Below are 16,551 nucleotides of genomic sequence, written 5' to 3'. Positions count from 1 at the left end.
TCCTCAATAGCTCCTGTCCCTCCAATATGATGTGAAAACTGGGGTTAGATTGATGGCCTCACCGCAGCTGGGAATGGCTGAGAAGAATAAAGAAAAGGTTTAGTCCAAATTCTTCCCATAGGTTCTTTAATTTCACTGCAGTGTAAGGCAAGGCAAAATGAGTCCTTAGGATAAATTTGCTGGGTAAAAGTGAGGTAGAAATCTGTTTCTCTCCTCTCTGAAATAACATAAAATACTATGATAATAACTCTGCTATCGGCAGCTGAATGAAAGGCTTGCAATTACAGCACAAGGAGACCCTGACTGTGCAGAATAAAACTGTGATAATTACTTCTGTCATATTTGTACTTAGTCCTCATTAAATTTCAGGAAAATCATCCACTAGTAAATAATGTGCAATCTTTGCTTTTAAATCAGAGGTCATGAAAGTAAATGGGAAATTCTGTTTTTCCTCATAGGGTGTCTGAGAGAGAAAAAATCCCATCAACTACATTTAAAAACTCAGTTTGCTTATTATTGAAGACACCAGACTGAGGAATGTCATTAGCATGACAGTTTGTTCAAATACAGCATACAAATTACATCACCAAGAATAGTCTCTGAAATTCATAATGTCATTCACAACCAGATTTACCTCTTTCATTCCATTAGGAGTTTTAAAGGAAGGATTTAAAAAGTTGTTTCAAATTTTAATTGAAACATGAACATGTAGCCTAGTCTACCTTTGTAATTTTAATGCTGAGATAAATATGATTGCAAAGTTCATCTGCATTTTCTTGATATGCTTTCTTTTGCACAAACAAATACACTTTTACTACTTTTAGAGGCTGTCTATACTCTATGTAATAAATACATGCATGAAAGTAGATTTTGTTAGTGCTACAAACACATGAAGACTGGAAACAACACAGCAGGTTGAATCCATACGAGTTTTTGAGGTGTTCATCAGATTTCAGCTTCTTTTCTGTCATATTTGGTGTACACTGGATCTCATTCTGATCTCATATGATTTAGGAATATTTCAGCTGGATTCAGAGGATTTAGATGAAGGTAAATGTGGTGTAACTGAGACCACATCTCACCCAACATCTCTCCCTGTGGACAGTAAGGATCTGACAAGCTGAAGGGAAGGTAAAGGGCAGGAATGGATGTGTTATCATTTACATGAGATCTCAAAATGGTCATTGATGCCTATTGACACTTTTACTTCAGTTCTCAGTTTTACAAGGCTACTTAACAAGAACCTTACATGTCCCACTCTAAAGTCCAAATAGAATACATTTGAGGATTTACTCCCAGAATGTATTGATTTTGCTGTATTCCATCAGCATTATCAGTGAAATCATGCAGCAGCACAATCTTTATCTAAAAACTCAACAGATTTCAGCATTCTTCAGGGAATCCTTGCAAAGTTCTGGGATAAGGCAGCTGGGTAATAGAACACTTGAAGGAAAAACAAAAGGCATAGCTTTTATTCTCTAGTTAAGCAAAAGTGGAATTGTGGTCTGATATTAAAAAAGGTGCAACCAAATGTGATACTGTTCTTTATATATTTTCTTTCTTTAAGGTACTGTAACTAATATTAAAAAGCCCTATAGAAAAATACAAGTTGTGACACTACAGCTTTGTCTAGTTTTTCTTTTCCATGAAGAAGTCACTGTGCTTCTCCTTTTTTGTTTCCATTTGCTTTTGATAGTGGTAGTGAGGAAATCACTGCAGTCAATCGCATGGTCAGTTAGAGTAATCCTTGATCCCCAATATAAAATCATGGGGAAATAGATGAAAACATTATTACCAGATTTGCCTTTGTTGTCCTGCTGTAAAAAGTGAGAATCCCATCACAGTAGCACAGTTGTAATATTTGCAGCCTTTTCTTTCTAACAATGGTGTTCGATCCAGTTCTGATGTAAGCCTTGTGAACTTGATGCTTTGATGGGGAGATAGAGGGAAGAATCCTGTTCTTTTTGAACAATTACTATTAGGGTGATTTTTGAAGGTTGTTCTGATGTAAAATGTTAGCAAACAGTCAATTTTTAGTTTAATACTTGATTGTATGAACTCTGCAGTTTTCCATTCTTCTCTGGAGAATAGAGTTTCTATTTTATTTTCATGAAGTGAGAAATCTGAGGGATCCTTGAAAGAAGATAATGACAACTGACATGAAAAAAAAATCCTTTTAGTTGATCCTTGATTAGTTAGTTTAAAACTCATTACTGACTTTATTTCTTTATTCAAACTTCTGCTAACTTTGATAGATTAAGTTGCCCTTGGTGTTCTTGGTGACCTTGAGGGAATGAAAAAGAACATAGCAAAAACATTCAAGAACCGTCCCTTGTCATCACCTACTCAAGTTAAATTGAATGTGACCAGAGTAGGGATTTTTCACACTTTTCTTGAAATACGTGGCCTTTAAAACAGTACATGTAATAGAAAATTGATGAAACCAGGAATTTCATTTAATTAGTTTAATCTTTGCTCTTACTTTTGTTCAGTTAAAGATCCTTTAATAGTGTGATAGGGCTTTCTGCCATCTCCTGTTTGTTCCAAGCAAGAAGAGTTTCTGCTTGTAATTGGTTTTTGTGCAACACAATGTGCTTGGAATATAATAATTTCAATTTTCTTTTGAATTATTGTTAAACTGCTGATATCCTTCACTACTCTGTGCTTATTGTAATGTTTGCCATGTGCCAACAGCACCTTTGTGACAGAGGTTGATTAATGCTGAAATGCCAAGATTGGCCTATTCCTGATTTATCAGCTGAATGTTGAGTGTTTCCTCTGTGACAGCGCTATTTGCATCATCCTTGATTTCTTCTGCCTTTGTTTTCTGGCATACAAAAAGAATTTGTTTTAAGAACAAATTCAAAGTAAATCACTATTTTTCTAAAGTTTGGTGCATTCACTGTTGGTTACAATTCTGAGACAGGCTCTCGCCTGTCATAGCATTGACATCATTTTCAAATGGTTGCATCCTGCAATGGTTTCCACGGAAAGTAGCAAGTCTTTCACAGGGTGGGTTGATTTTTCTAAGATTTTTAGTTCTAGCATAGGAAATCATTTCTGCACAAGTTTAAATCCAGTAGATCTTTGGGATTCAAAATAAAACTACAGAAACTATCTCAACTAAAATGAGAATAAAAAACCAAACAAACCACTTTTAAGCATGGCTTTGCTTTAACACATTTTCTGTTGTTTTCAGCTGTGTTTAGTTCAGTGTCTCAATTCTTACAAAGCAAAACAAAATAGTTGCCCCTTTTTGAAATGGTTCCCAAAGTTTTTTTGTTAATACTGCTTTCTGAAGAAGGCTGGTTTTCACCTGGTCTGAAAATACCCACAGTAGTAAACGTTCTGCTATCAGAATTGCTTTTGTCAAAAGGCAAAGAAAGCAAGGTTGAAATTTGTTGTGAGCAACTGCTTGTTGTGAAGATTTATTTGCTGATAAGAGAAGCATCTCAATGAAACTCAGAATCAAATGATGGTATTACAGACATCCTGGTCAAGGTTTTTTATAACTATGGGTGGTGAATCAGAAGTAAGCTTTTAGTCTAAATGGATTCAGTGACTTCATTTTACCTGTGTTGTGTTGTCAAGGAGAATTTTAATGTTAAGTCCAGCTTAATTGAATGTCAGAAAATTAAAAACATAAAAGTGTTCTCTTCCTTTTTGCAACATTCATTATATTGTTGTTCTCTTAGAATAACTTACATCTATTCTTTTATGGCTCTTCCCTCTTTTATGTTGCACATAATTATGAGGTGCCTTCTTTTGTACTGACATGAAGCATCACTGAAAATTTTGATAGGCTATGAATAAATTCAGGAGATGCCTGTTAATGTAAATATGACTCACATTCATTCTTATTCAGATCTTTACTTATAGAACAGAATCATGTATTGAGACAAATTCTGCCTTCAGCTACATGGAAGTTTACTCTCGCCGACTTCAGTGTCACTGAGTCACACACACGCGTTTGAGAGCTGAACTGGATCTCTTTTCTTTATGTTCAGAGTTTTGTCTTGCCAGTTCAGGGTTAGAATGAGTTTGTTTGTTTTTTAATCCTATCAGCAGATCTTCTTTTTCAGCAGAATGGGTCCTAAGATTTAGAACCAAGAAAACCACCCATCAGTTTGAAAACATTCATTGTAACACACTAATCCTATTTACTCTTGATGGCTTTGTTTCTTAGATTCTTTATTTTTTCTGCTCACTGAATTTTCTGCTCCTTGAATTAAACATAATAATTAAGGTCTTTAAGCAGAACTTCCTCCATTGAGGCCAAATCTATGCATTTAGATAAATCAACTAACCAGAAAAAGCCAGAAACTGAATTTGTTCCCCATTTTTCCTGTTTTTTCAGTTACATGTGCCCTTGACTGGCACAGTGGAAATGGAGAACGTATTTAGATGTGTGGAGCATTCTTAACACTCAGTGTAGAAAAATGTTTCAAATGACTCCTAGGTTGCTATGAAACCACAAGTACTGATCTCAGATAAATGCCTTTGTCAGCCACCAAAAATGATCTTGCTCTGCATATTGAGGACACAGAATATGGTTTATCATGGGTGCTGGTATTCATCTGGTACCATCAGTCTTTGGGGGAAAAGCTTCTCTGAGTTTATAAATAGAAATAAAATTCTCTGCTTGCCAATAAAGGATGGAGGGACCTGACATTAGGAAATCCCTTGTTCTGCCCTCACATTCTAACACAGCAAGGGATTTTCTTTTAAATAAATCCAGTCTGTGTTCTTTTTCCTTATTCCAGATGGACCATGACCCCCGAAATCCTGCATATATTGCCACCCAGGGCCCTCTCCCTGCTACTGTTGCTGACTTCTGGCAGGTAAGTTAAACACCTCTTTGAGAACTGAATTTGTCGCGTGTTTTCCTATGATTCTTGAAATGTAAGTTGCATAAAAGTGTGTTGTGCTTGAGTCACCATAGGTGGAATAACCTTCATTCAAATGTCTTTCTAAAATCTAGTACACAGATATTCAAGCCATTTATGTGTTAGCCCTGCTAAGGAATAATTGATTTGAAAATTATATTGAAAACCTCAGGCTAAAATATTCATATTTTAGGGCCAGGTCTCTGTAATTAAATTACTGTCAAGGACTGGGTGATTTTCAGAGGGCTTGACCTTCTAAAGAATTTGGCCAGAATTCATTGTCACTCTCCGGATTAGAAAGGACCTAACACTGTGTGCCATAATTTTTCCCATTGAAACCTACTTCTCCCATGTCCCAGTTCCCCAATATGCTTAAAATTCTGGTGTATTTTCTTTACCAGGTGCAGTTGAGTTAAAATTTGGGTTCATAAATTTAAGTAGGGGCAGAATTTTTTGCAGGACTGGGACAAAATGCAATAGTTACTGATGCACAGATAGGAGTTTACTTTGCATGCAGATGTTTCACATGCTGGTGAAGCTCTCAGATTTGGACATACACACATTGCTAGGCTGGATGTGAGTGATTGTGTGATGGATACACTGCATTAAGCATTCCTTTGGAAATGGGGAACTGCACCTGAAACCTTTTGGAAGCTCTTTAGGGAGGAGGCCAACTGGGGCTTATTATCAGCAGAAACATATGCTTTTTTTTGTTGTTTTCTATTATGAATTTAGAAGCCTTTGTTTTGAAGATGGAGAATATTTCTGTGACAATTTCAGAAGTGTCATTGTATTTTAGGAGCTTGCATCAGTTGAAATCATCTCTTCATCTACATCACTTGACCTATGATTAGAAAGCCTTGACTGATCCCTATTGAAGATTCTTTTCATGTCACAATTTCCTAGTTTGTCTGATGAGGAATCAGGACATTTTCAAAAAAATTGTTGAATTTTGAGTGCCTGGGTATTTAAGTGCTCAGTCTGAGATATTTTAGGACTGATTTTCAGAAGGGCAGAAGAAATATTTTCTGCTTGAAGTCAGTTGAACTTTTGGTCTGGCTTAAATTTTCAAGTGGCTTGGGATTTTTTGTCTTCACTGTTTACTAATTAGACACAATTGAGAAAAATGATTTTTTCCCCCTTGGCATGTGGGTTGCTTATGACAGGCATGGTACTTGAAACTGTATTTGTAAAGTTAAACATGAAAAATCAATTACTGTGTCAGCTATTCTTTAATGATATGTTATGAGACCTAAGGCCTGGGTTTTTAATTACACATTTATAAGTGTATATACACATATAATTTAAATTTTGTGTATTTTGGCCTACAACTGGCCCTTTGCATGTTGAAAAAATGTATGTTTTCATTTTTAAATCAGGTGTTTAAAGAGCCCACTTTGTATAAGTATTGCAGAGATCAGAATTAATCATACAATCACTGTATGAAGGATATCTTTTGTTCTTCTTCCACACCAGTCTGAACAATTAGTCAACCTGTTTGGATGGTCTCAGAGACTAGAACTGAAATGTTATTTCTCTATTTGTCATCCAATCTTCATTCTAACTCTATACCCCAAAATCTCTTTCTTTACTTTCTTTTCTCATGCCATTTGGAGTGGAGGAGTCTTCACTTTCTTTCTGCTCTTTTTACTATTTCTCCTCCCAGTTATCCCCATCAGTTATCCATCTCCCCACCAGATTTGCTGTAAACATCTCCACACAAATTATTTGGCAGCCATGGTTCACCTGTGATTCAAGTGCAGCTGTGTGTCCATTTTTGATGTGATGTTCTTTTATTGTTTTTTCCACTGGATTACATGGAAAAGTTGATTTCTGACATTTATTTTGATGATTTCTGTCACTTCAACATAACAATATGCCTGTCAGATTGGTCCATCACCCGCTTTTCTTAAACTTCCTACTGAACACATCTCAATGTGCCAATTCCTGTTCCAAGCCTTTTACATGCCCCAGGGTACCAACTGGGCATAATAAACAGGCCAAGGAGATGAACTGCTTACAGAACAGCACATCCACAACCTCTGAAATGTAGTAGATCCAGTGTATGAGTCAAAAGCCATGGCTTGAAGATGTTGCAGTTTATGTCCAGTGCAGGAGAGAAGTTAATTTCTATTTCTCACTTAATAGTACCTGTTTTAAGGTAGGGCCGGGGAAACCTGAACTTGCTGTGGAAAATTGAGTCTTAACTCCTGTCAGGGCACAATCCTTTGATATCTACTTAATACAGTTTCCTGTAGTTTATGGTGCTTCCATGGTACTGCCGCCAGGGACTGTTTAAAGATTCAATTATTCATTCCTGATACATCATTTCAGTGGTTCTCCTCCCTCTCCCTCCTCCACTTAATGGCAGCTGTAGCTGAGCTATGTTGCTGTTTTCCCCTTTTTGTGCTCAGGGAGGCAGTTTTCTGACTGATAGTGAGAAGGGACTGACTGATCTGAGACTGTTCTGCTGTTCCTTGTCTAAATGCACATTGTCATGCTTCAACAAGTCCAACAGAAACACTTGGAGCTTGGCATCACCTTCTATAGCAATATTTACTAGATGTATTGCTTCTAATTGTTGCAGAGATTCAGCTGGTAAGATTACTGAGAGCCCAACTGCATGGTGGTCATCAGCCACTTCGTTTTGCCTTGGCTGAAAGGCTGCCCCAGCGAGAACCTGTTGTAATTCCCCTCTGGAGGCATTTCAAGCTGATTTCTGGAAAACACTTGTCTACAGAGCATTTGTTTTACTTGAAAATGTAAGGCGACTTTCTCGACATTTGCTGCACAGCTGATTACCCTAATGAAATCTGAACTGCTTCTGATTTGTGCTATCTAAAATTCAAGCTCAAATTTCTGACATAGTTTCTAAACGTAGTTTCCCTTAAGCTGGCATTAGATTTTTCCACCAATCTGCAACCATGTCTACAGTAGCAAGCAGTGTGTCCTGCTATGGATGGATTTACAGAATGTCACATTACTTCATAGGTTTTGCTTTAGACAAACTGTCCAGTAGTCCAATGAACCGAATCCCTACTGGCAGGGGAGAAGGCTACAGGTGCATCAGGACGAAGCTCCTTCCAAAAGGAACTCAGTTCCTGAGCTCTGACACTGCTCTGCTGTGTCTGCTGCTCTTCATCTGTCAATTACATGATCACATGATCATATCCATTATCTGTTTTTAAGATCAAACAGATAGCTTAGTTTTGGGTAATCTTCTAGTTTTATTGGCAGGCCCCTCTAAAACCTCTTATGTTGATCCACATGCCCAATATTTTAGTGCAAGTGCTATTAGACACTTAGCAATCAAATTCCCATTTACTGTTTTCAAGTTGCCCAGATCTGAAGAAGAATTATAGTTAGATCAGTGTCTTCTCTTTCCCAGACTAGGCAAAGCTTTTTCATACAACACTTGTGACACTTGGTCCAGGTTTAGCATTCTTCCTGCAGTAGAGCAGATCCAAACATAGGGACAAGTGTCATTGATATCACTTCTCTTGGACCATTATGTCTTTTTTTGTAGGGTGGGGAAGAGGGAGTGTCATTCTTCAGTACCATCTAACTTGAGCCACTAGAGCTGGCTATTAGACTCAGAATTTTCTGCACAACTTTCTATTCATTTGCCTTTTCACACTGACCTGAGAGATCTAGCTTGATGGAAGTTTTTCTTTCAAAGACGCAGTGTTTGAGCTGGAGATAGTCCAAACTCCTGGATATTGATAATTTTCCAATGGTGTTCAAATTTGTATATATTATAAAAAATAATAATGATTAAAAAGGTGATCATCTTATACTGACATTTCTAATTGCATAGGACTACTTCTGGGCATCAGACTTCCAGTTGCCTCTGTCCCTCCAGTTTGCTTCTCCAGCTCCCTAGATTCTTGGCATAGCTCCTCTAAGTCAGCAAGTGCCAAGTAAGTTCCAACTTTGCTGGCTTACCTATTTCTTTGAAAACTTTCTAGCCTGCAGCTGTTGTGTTGTCAGTCATCTCATTGATCTGTTTTGCCATAGGGCTTCTTAATCTGTTTGAATATTCTGTGTTTGTGGCTCAAGAAGAGATTTCATCTCTGCCTGCTTGTCATTTCTTGGACCACTCTGGAAGTTTTCCAGCCACTACTTTAATTTTTAAAAACCTCCAACTGATTTAAGTCTTCATTTAATTTTATCCGGTCTTGTCTTCATCTCTTTTTACCAATTACTATTTCTGAGAGATACATCCTTCATTGATTCTATTTTGCTTTGGTGGGAATTCCACCTCATGATTTCCTTTCTTGAGAACTGGATGACTCTCCTCATATGGTATTAATCCATTTTTACCTGAACGGTTAAACAATTTGTCAGACCCGTGGGTTGTTTTCCTCTCAGCTGGAAAGAAAATTCATCCTCAGGACAGGGTTTTGCTTTGATAGAGTTCCATTTTTATTTACAAAGAAAGTACAGAGTTTTATTTTCTTGAACAAAGACAGAATCAAATAACAGGCAATAACTTCTTTTTTCCAAACCTCATTCACCCAGAGTTTTACCCCCAACCTCTCTTTCAGCTTTTCTTCTACCAGGATCACAATGCTAGTTTGTTGAGCTGTTCTGGTGGTTTCTTTATTCCTTTTATACATTTATGCTGCTTATCGGGATTAATCATCTTCCCTTGATTAATGCTTTCTCTCTGCATTAAGCATATCAGTTTCTAGAGAAACTCATGGGTCCATACGCTTCGCGTTTCTCTTGTTTTTGATGATAACTTCTGTAATTTCAATTATCAGACTTCATAAAAGAGTTGGCTTGTTTCTTACATTTATCTTGAATGAAAGGTGATGATTTTGTCCAGCAGCTTCAGTGAGGTTTCACTCAGCTCTTTCACATCGTGCTATTAAAATTCAACATCTCTTTGAACATAATTCAAAAGAAAGAAGATGTGGAACATTTCAGATCTATAACAAGTTTTCGCAGCAGGAGTTCCATGTTGTGAGTAATTCTGGAGGCATAAAATTTTATTATTTTCCGTATGTGTTGGGTTATAATTCCATGAAGTATTTGACATGAAGTGCATGTCTTAACTTGCAAAGTAGCCTAAGAAGCAAGGGATGATAATATGCAAGAAACTATTCCTAAGAGTTAGGATATTTAGAACTAACTGTCCTTGCTCTGAAAAATTGTTCTTAATTATGCTGGTTTTATAAATTGTGTGTCTGCTAAGGTTCGTCATCTCCAAATGGAGAATTCTGTAGGAGGCCATAAATTTTCCCTCTGGAAAATACCCCACGTTATGTCTTGCTTTCATAAATCTGCCCACATTTGCCCTTCTTTGCCTCCTCCTTTTTGAAGGGAAGAGCATTTTCACGTTTTTTTACTTTACTATATTAAGGGAAATAGAGGGAGGGAACAAGCACTTTTTGCCATGTTGCCTTAGAAAAAGAAATCGTATGTGATATGCAATATTTGTAAGCCATTGTTTTTCTGTGATGTCCTCCCTCCATGACAAACATAATTAATCATTCTCTGAGTGTTACATAACTTCTACAGATGCAGTAGAGAAATACAGTTTTCCTCATTTTGGAAATGTTCAGTAAGGATCAAAGTACCTACAACAGCAAACCATGAGATTAAATACTGTCAATATTTGTAGTTTAGACCAGACAATCTGGTCCAATTGGTTTGGTCTAAATAGATCTGTAGCTCAGGCTGGATAGCTCTCCAAATGCCTGAGTCCCTGAAGGGCTCCAGTCTGGTAAGGGGGACAGCAGATACCACTCATGAACAGCACTGGGTCAGACACAGGTCAGCCTTGAGGTGCTGCCCCTGTGTGGTTAGGATGCTCCTCCAGGGAGCAAGGAAAAGCTTCATCCTCCATGTTCTGAATCAACCCCATGATTTTCATTACCCCATCTTTCCTTCACTGTTTGCCAGTACACAAAGTAGTCTTGGAAATGTTCCTCACCCTTCTTGTTGAAGCTGGACATTTCCTAACAACAACAACAAAAAAATAGAGAGCTCACTGGAGTGGAGGCTGCACTGCTGTGGGTATAGTGAGTGGGGGTACCTCATCTTTCCTCCTGTGATTACTTTTTACTTTTATTGCAAGAATATTAACTGTAAAGTGCAGAAGAAGTAAAAAAAGCCCCAAGAGTAAAGTCCACAGCCCTAATGAGAGCCAGGGAGTTTAATTGCCATTTGCTTTTCATTGTCCCAATCTTGCATTTCTTATTCTAAAACTATTTTTAATTTCCTCTACCCATATTCAGGAGTAAATTATCAGCATCCATTCAAAAACTGACTACTGGTTTCCTCCCAGATCCCATTGACAAGTTAAGAACTGATTCCTGAGCCTCAGCCTTAAGGACATGATAAATCTTTTCATGTCTGATTGGCAATACTTGCTCCTCTCTTCCAGTTTTGGAATTCAGCAAAAGAAATACAAAATACTGTCAGTTGATTGTTTCCTCTGTAAAAAGGATTACTCATCAGTGATCTCCAAGGGCAAATCCCAGTGACAGGAGACCATGTTCCTGTAGCTGAATGAGTCTTCCTCCAAAATCAATGTTCCAAGCCCATGGGTTGAGTAAAAACAACTGTACCAAACCCTCCTCTGCTCTAATTGCTGATTTCTGTACTCCCAGTTCAGCAGGTTTTGTGAGTGCTGAAATTAATTTACAGACTAAATTATTCTTCTGCATTTTGTTCTGTGCAGAACACAGTGCTTTCAAGCAGTTTTGATTCCCAAGTTTTATTTTCCTTCCCTGGGATGGGACTTCCTGCATGTCTAATCAGTTCTCACCTTCAGAAAGAAGAACAGATGAAAACCAACAGAAAGCAATTCAATGTGTAAAATATGCATATTTTAATTTAATAAAAGAAAAACAGCAAGGGAGACGTAGGCACAGAACAGTAGCCCCTAGAGCTCTAGTAACTTGTCAAGCTATGAGAAATAAATATAGCATTAGAAATTCCATAGGCGTTTGGTAAAGGAGTGTGCATTTACCCTGCTCCCTTTTAATTATGGCTCTGTGTGGAGAAGGTATTTAGAAGTGGTCCTTTTAAAATTTGTATCCCTTTATTGTTTAGTTTACACCTTTTCAATACTAAAGTGAAGAGCTAATTACTTAAAATTTTGGTGGACTTTTGCTCCTTCATGTGGTTTTGTCAGCACTGCAATTCCAAGCAGAGATCATATTTAAATTATTTAATAATAAGCTTGAGTTAGGAGTCTACTGAGAAGAATAAGAGCAGTTTATGTCTCTCTGAGAAAGCATAAATTATTGTAACACATGCAATCATCTTGAGTTTGCCTTTCCCTTGACTTCCAAACAAGTGTTGCTGCAACAGCAGGGGACAGGATAGATGGAGCCAGACTGATGACCTCATATATATATATCGTCCTCTCTGAAGCCATTTGTTTCAGCTGCAGTCAGATACTTTTTAAATTAAATACTGATTGTTGATTGTTGATTTTTCAGTCTACAGGTTTGCTTAGTTGTCAGGCACAGCCATTATTTTGCAACTGGTAATTCTGACCTTGCCAGATTTAACCCATTTCTTATCAAAATGATGTCACTTTTGAATAAAATAGTTTGCAAAAAAAGCTTGTATGACTTTTTGACTGGCATAAATTGGGAAGTTCTAGTTGATAACAGAAATCGAAATTCCCCACCATTTGTTTTCTTGAGTTCAAAGATCCCCCCCCTTTTTTTTAAGCTTGAAGGAAGACACAGTTGAGTTAATTATTTTCAAAATATGTAGTAGGATGAATATTGTCTGACCCTGAAAGAATTAGTACCTTGCTTTGTTGGTTTTTTTAGGAGTTGTGGTTATTCCTGTTGACTTTTGATTATCAATGGAAATTATTTGGGTTCTGTTTTCTGGTTTTCCTGCCTTTCCAAATCTTTGCATTTACCAACTATATGGGAATCCTAAAAGACTGAAAAGACAAATTCTGTAATTTGCTGGAGACCTCTCTCAGAAAGCAGCTGGTGTGATTAGCCTGTTATATTTAGTGAACTCGCTGGATGTAACTGATTACCACCTCTATTTTCTACTTTTAAATCATCCCATTCTAGAAACTTTTCTACTAGTCTCCATTGAAAGAAGAGTGCCTGGACAGAGCTCATATCTTGTCATTTCCCTATCACTAAAATGAAGAAAATTACTGAAAAAGAAGTTTGGGGAGGATCATTCATTATAAAAAGAAGCTTAAAAGGGATGGAGTGTCTGTGAAAAAAAAGGGTTTCATATTAACCATCTTCTTTATAAGGAAGCAAACAAGGCCATTTTAAAGTTTAAGCTATCAAAAATTATGTTTTATCACATTTATGGTAGTGTTCTAACACTGATTCTACTATTTGTGACTTTTTTTTTCTCCTTACTTGAAAAACCAATTTTGTGCTCCTTTTCAAGTCATTCCTACTAAATATAATTCCTGCCAATGTGGAAGTCCTTTGTATGGGACTGGCACACTGGATAACCACAGCATGAGGCCTCTGCACTTGGTGGTTTTCATCAACAGGGAATCCTGCAGGTCTCAAACACACTGCTCATCTATGGCTTGCAGGATTCAGCCTTTCATTTGCAATAAATGGAACAGGATGGTGTTATTCTTGTCTAAGAGGTGTTTTGAGAATGATGCATACAGCAGAACCTCATTAAAGGTCATTAACACGTTACTCTCTAGGCATAGAGGCTGAGGGTAGAAGTTACATAGAATTCAACACTGTCCTACCTTTCCAGCAGAGCATATTTTGGGAGCTCTGGAGTCAGCTCCTGTACATAGCTCAGCTCAGACTTTATCTTTTCCATTCAGAAGATTCCTTTCAAAATTTCTTCTCCTGAAAGTATTACTGTAAATTACAAACATGAAACTGCCTGGGCTAAGTGATTTAAACCAGTTTAGTTTTATGTATTACAAATATATGTGTATATTATGTGATACATATAAAAACATTTAATTTTTATAGATACCCAGAGTCTAAGGCTTCGTTTTACTGGGCTGTACATAAATAAAAAATCCTCTGCCCTAAGGACCTGATGTTCTCTTTATTCTTCTAACACATTCATTGACTTTCTATTGTGCAAGCATACAAAATTCAGAAGTATGTGAATTACCGGGAATTTGCCACAGAACCCCCTCCTTTATTCTCCAAGCCCAGCTGAAAAGTCTCTGGTAACCAGAGGCTCTTCTCCAGAGGCTGCACAGGGGTTGCGCAGACCTGGTCTGTGCCACCAGTTCTTTCATTACCAAGACAGACTCTTTGGGGCCACTTTCCAGTTTGTGAATGTGTCTGCCCACTGAGCAGAGCAAAGTGTTAATGCTGGGAGATGGAGCTTCTGAAAAACTCATCTAAGAGCTAAAGATGACAAGGTGAACCAATGAAAGCATAAAACTCCATGAACTGCCTTTGATTCGTCCTACTTCCACATTGTGTGGGAAGAAATCCAGACACCACTCTGATGTTCTAATATTTAAATTAGCAAGGAAACAAAGAAAATGCTGTAGTCCTTCAGTCACAGGCTGTGAGCCTTAGTGAAAATCCCATCTCAATGGTAAGCACTGGAGATGCAGGGACAGTTGTTGTAACAGGGATGATGGCACTAGATTGTATTGCACTCTTGATTTAGTAGATTTGACTCCTACTTTTCACACAATGACCTAAAAGAAATATTATACCCCAGAGTAACTTTGAAATTGTTTGTTTAAATTAACTTTCATTTGGATTTATGCTTAATGAAATCTTCAGAGATGCAGACAGCCCCTCTCTAATGAAATGTTCTGTCTTTGAACCAATGAACAGGGTTGCCAAACTGTAAGAATTCCTCTCTAAATGAGTGGGCTTTTATAATGTTACACTTGGGTGGCACAAGCAGAGTGCTCGATGATTAGTTTATGGTCTTGATCATTGTATTTTTATTACACTCATAAAAACTGTGTTTCTCCTCATTTTCGTAATGGCTTCAATGAGCTTCTATACCTTCTAGAGGCACATTAAATCGTTATGTGATGGAAGTACTGATTTAGTGGGGCTAGTTTTAAAGTAAGATGCATGTTTTGAATTCTTATCTTAGCCTGATTGCTGACTGAAAAAGTGAAACTACGTTAGAATGAATGAAATCTGTATCATCTTCCTTACATATAAAGAAGGTTCCCAGCTGTGTCCTGAAAGGCAGCACGAAAAAGATACAAATGATAAATCTGCATCTGTCTGTAAAACATCTATAATTTTAAAGTATTTTTAAATGGGTTTGGGGCATTATAAGATTTTTAATGTGATGATGAGGAATTATAGATATTTTTACTTTAAAACATTTTAAGGGGAACAAAGGAAAAAGATAAGATTATTTTTATTCTTAAGCTCCACTGTAGTTCTTCCCCCCACTTCTTTTCAAAATGATAAATAACTATTCTGTGCAAATGCTAGATTCATTTCTCTAAATAATTCTAAGCTGGTTTTAAAAGTTCTTTTAATTATATTGCAAAATGAAAAAAAAAGGAAGAAAAATGTTATTTGTTTCTTTATATGCAAGCTATTCTTAAAAGAGAAGACAACATCATTATCCATGAATGGGAAACCTTTTATTTGATATATAATTAAAAAAAATAATCCTTGAATTGAATGTATCATCTCATCTTTGCACAGTTTAGACAAAGGCCTTTTTTGTTAACAAAATTTACATGTCAATACAGTTGCTTATAAATATTTCTGTGAAATAAACATAACCCTTCACAAAAAGAGCAGTTTACTCTACATTTAGTAATTTTATATGCTAGCAAAAAGACAATGAAAGTTGTATGCAAATATAACATCAATGTACAGCATAATAATAACAGTTTTTAGTAATTATACTGCTTGGTATTAATTCATAGGAGCCTTTTTGTTCAGCCATGGGCTGTGTTTGGAACAGAGATATGCCAGACCAGAACATCTCTGCTTGTTTGCTATTTGTGGAAGACATCCACAAATCCTTTAGTTGAGGATGGGCTGGATTCCTCTATTCTACTCTGTGGCTGGTCTAAATTATTAAGTGATCACACTGGTAGTGAAGATACTCTATTTTCTTCTGTTCCTGCTGTACTTGTGCTCCGTGAATGCACTGTCTGCAGCAGGAGTTGGACTTTCCTTCTACCTCCAATAAAAAAAAAAGTAAAAGGAGAAAAGAGAACAAGAAAAGAGAAAGGGAGAGAGGAGAGAAAAAAATAAAAAAATAAGGAAATAAAAATAAAAATAAAATACAAACAAGAAGAGAAAATACAGAGAAAATGGAAAAGGGGAAAGCGAAAGGAAAAGAATAGAAAAAGGAAGAAAGAAAATAAAGGAAAAATTGAAGGATAGAAAAAGACAGAAGGGAAGAGAAAATAATGCACATTAGCAACAAATCTTTTATAAATGTGGATTTGGAGGGATGATTTCTCCACCTGAAATGTTTCTGAAAGAATAGATTTGATTTTGGCTTGTCCTGCCTTTCCTTCATTACTATTGTTCAGATGCAACTTTTATGATTGTTTCAGTAATGCAGCACTTTAATGGCTTTTGCTACTTGGCAAACTGAAAAAAGACACAGGGCTGAGAACAGAAACAAGTTTCAGTACATGTGACTTTAGTAGGTCTGTGCTGCTTTAGTGTTGAGTATCAAATCTTAAATAGCTGGGTGTTCTGCTAGCATCATTCAGTGTTTC

The 16,551-nt window shown here is 36.9% G+C and overlaps 1 protein-coding gene across 1 annotated transcript in view; it reads left to right on the top strand.

The window, feature by feature from the left end:
- Window positions 1-16,551, top strand: part of PTPRN2 (protein tyrosine phosphatase receptor type N2) — a 652,515-nt gene that overhangs the window by 600,461 nt on the left and 35,503 nt on the right. The window contains exon 17 of the mRNA XM_071560012.1: window positions 4,764-4,841. Coding sequence (XP_071416113.1) covers window positions 4,764-4,841 — 78 coding nt within the window. The remainder of the gene's footprint in view (window positions 1-4,763; window positions 4,842-16,551) is intronic.

Source organism: Pithys albifrons, chromosome 7 (assembly GCF_047495875.1).
Source record: "Pithys albifrons albifrons isolate INPA30051 chromosome 7, PitAlb_v1, whole genome shotgun sequence".
Lineage (NCBI taxonomy): Eukaryota > Metazoa > Chordata > Aves > Passeriformes > Thamnophilidae > Pithys > Pithys albifrons.
Note: the sequence above shows the minus strand (reverse complement) of the source record. Positions and strands in the feature narration are given on the sequence as shown.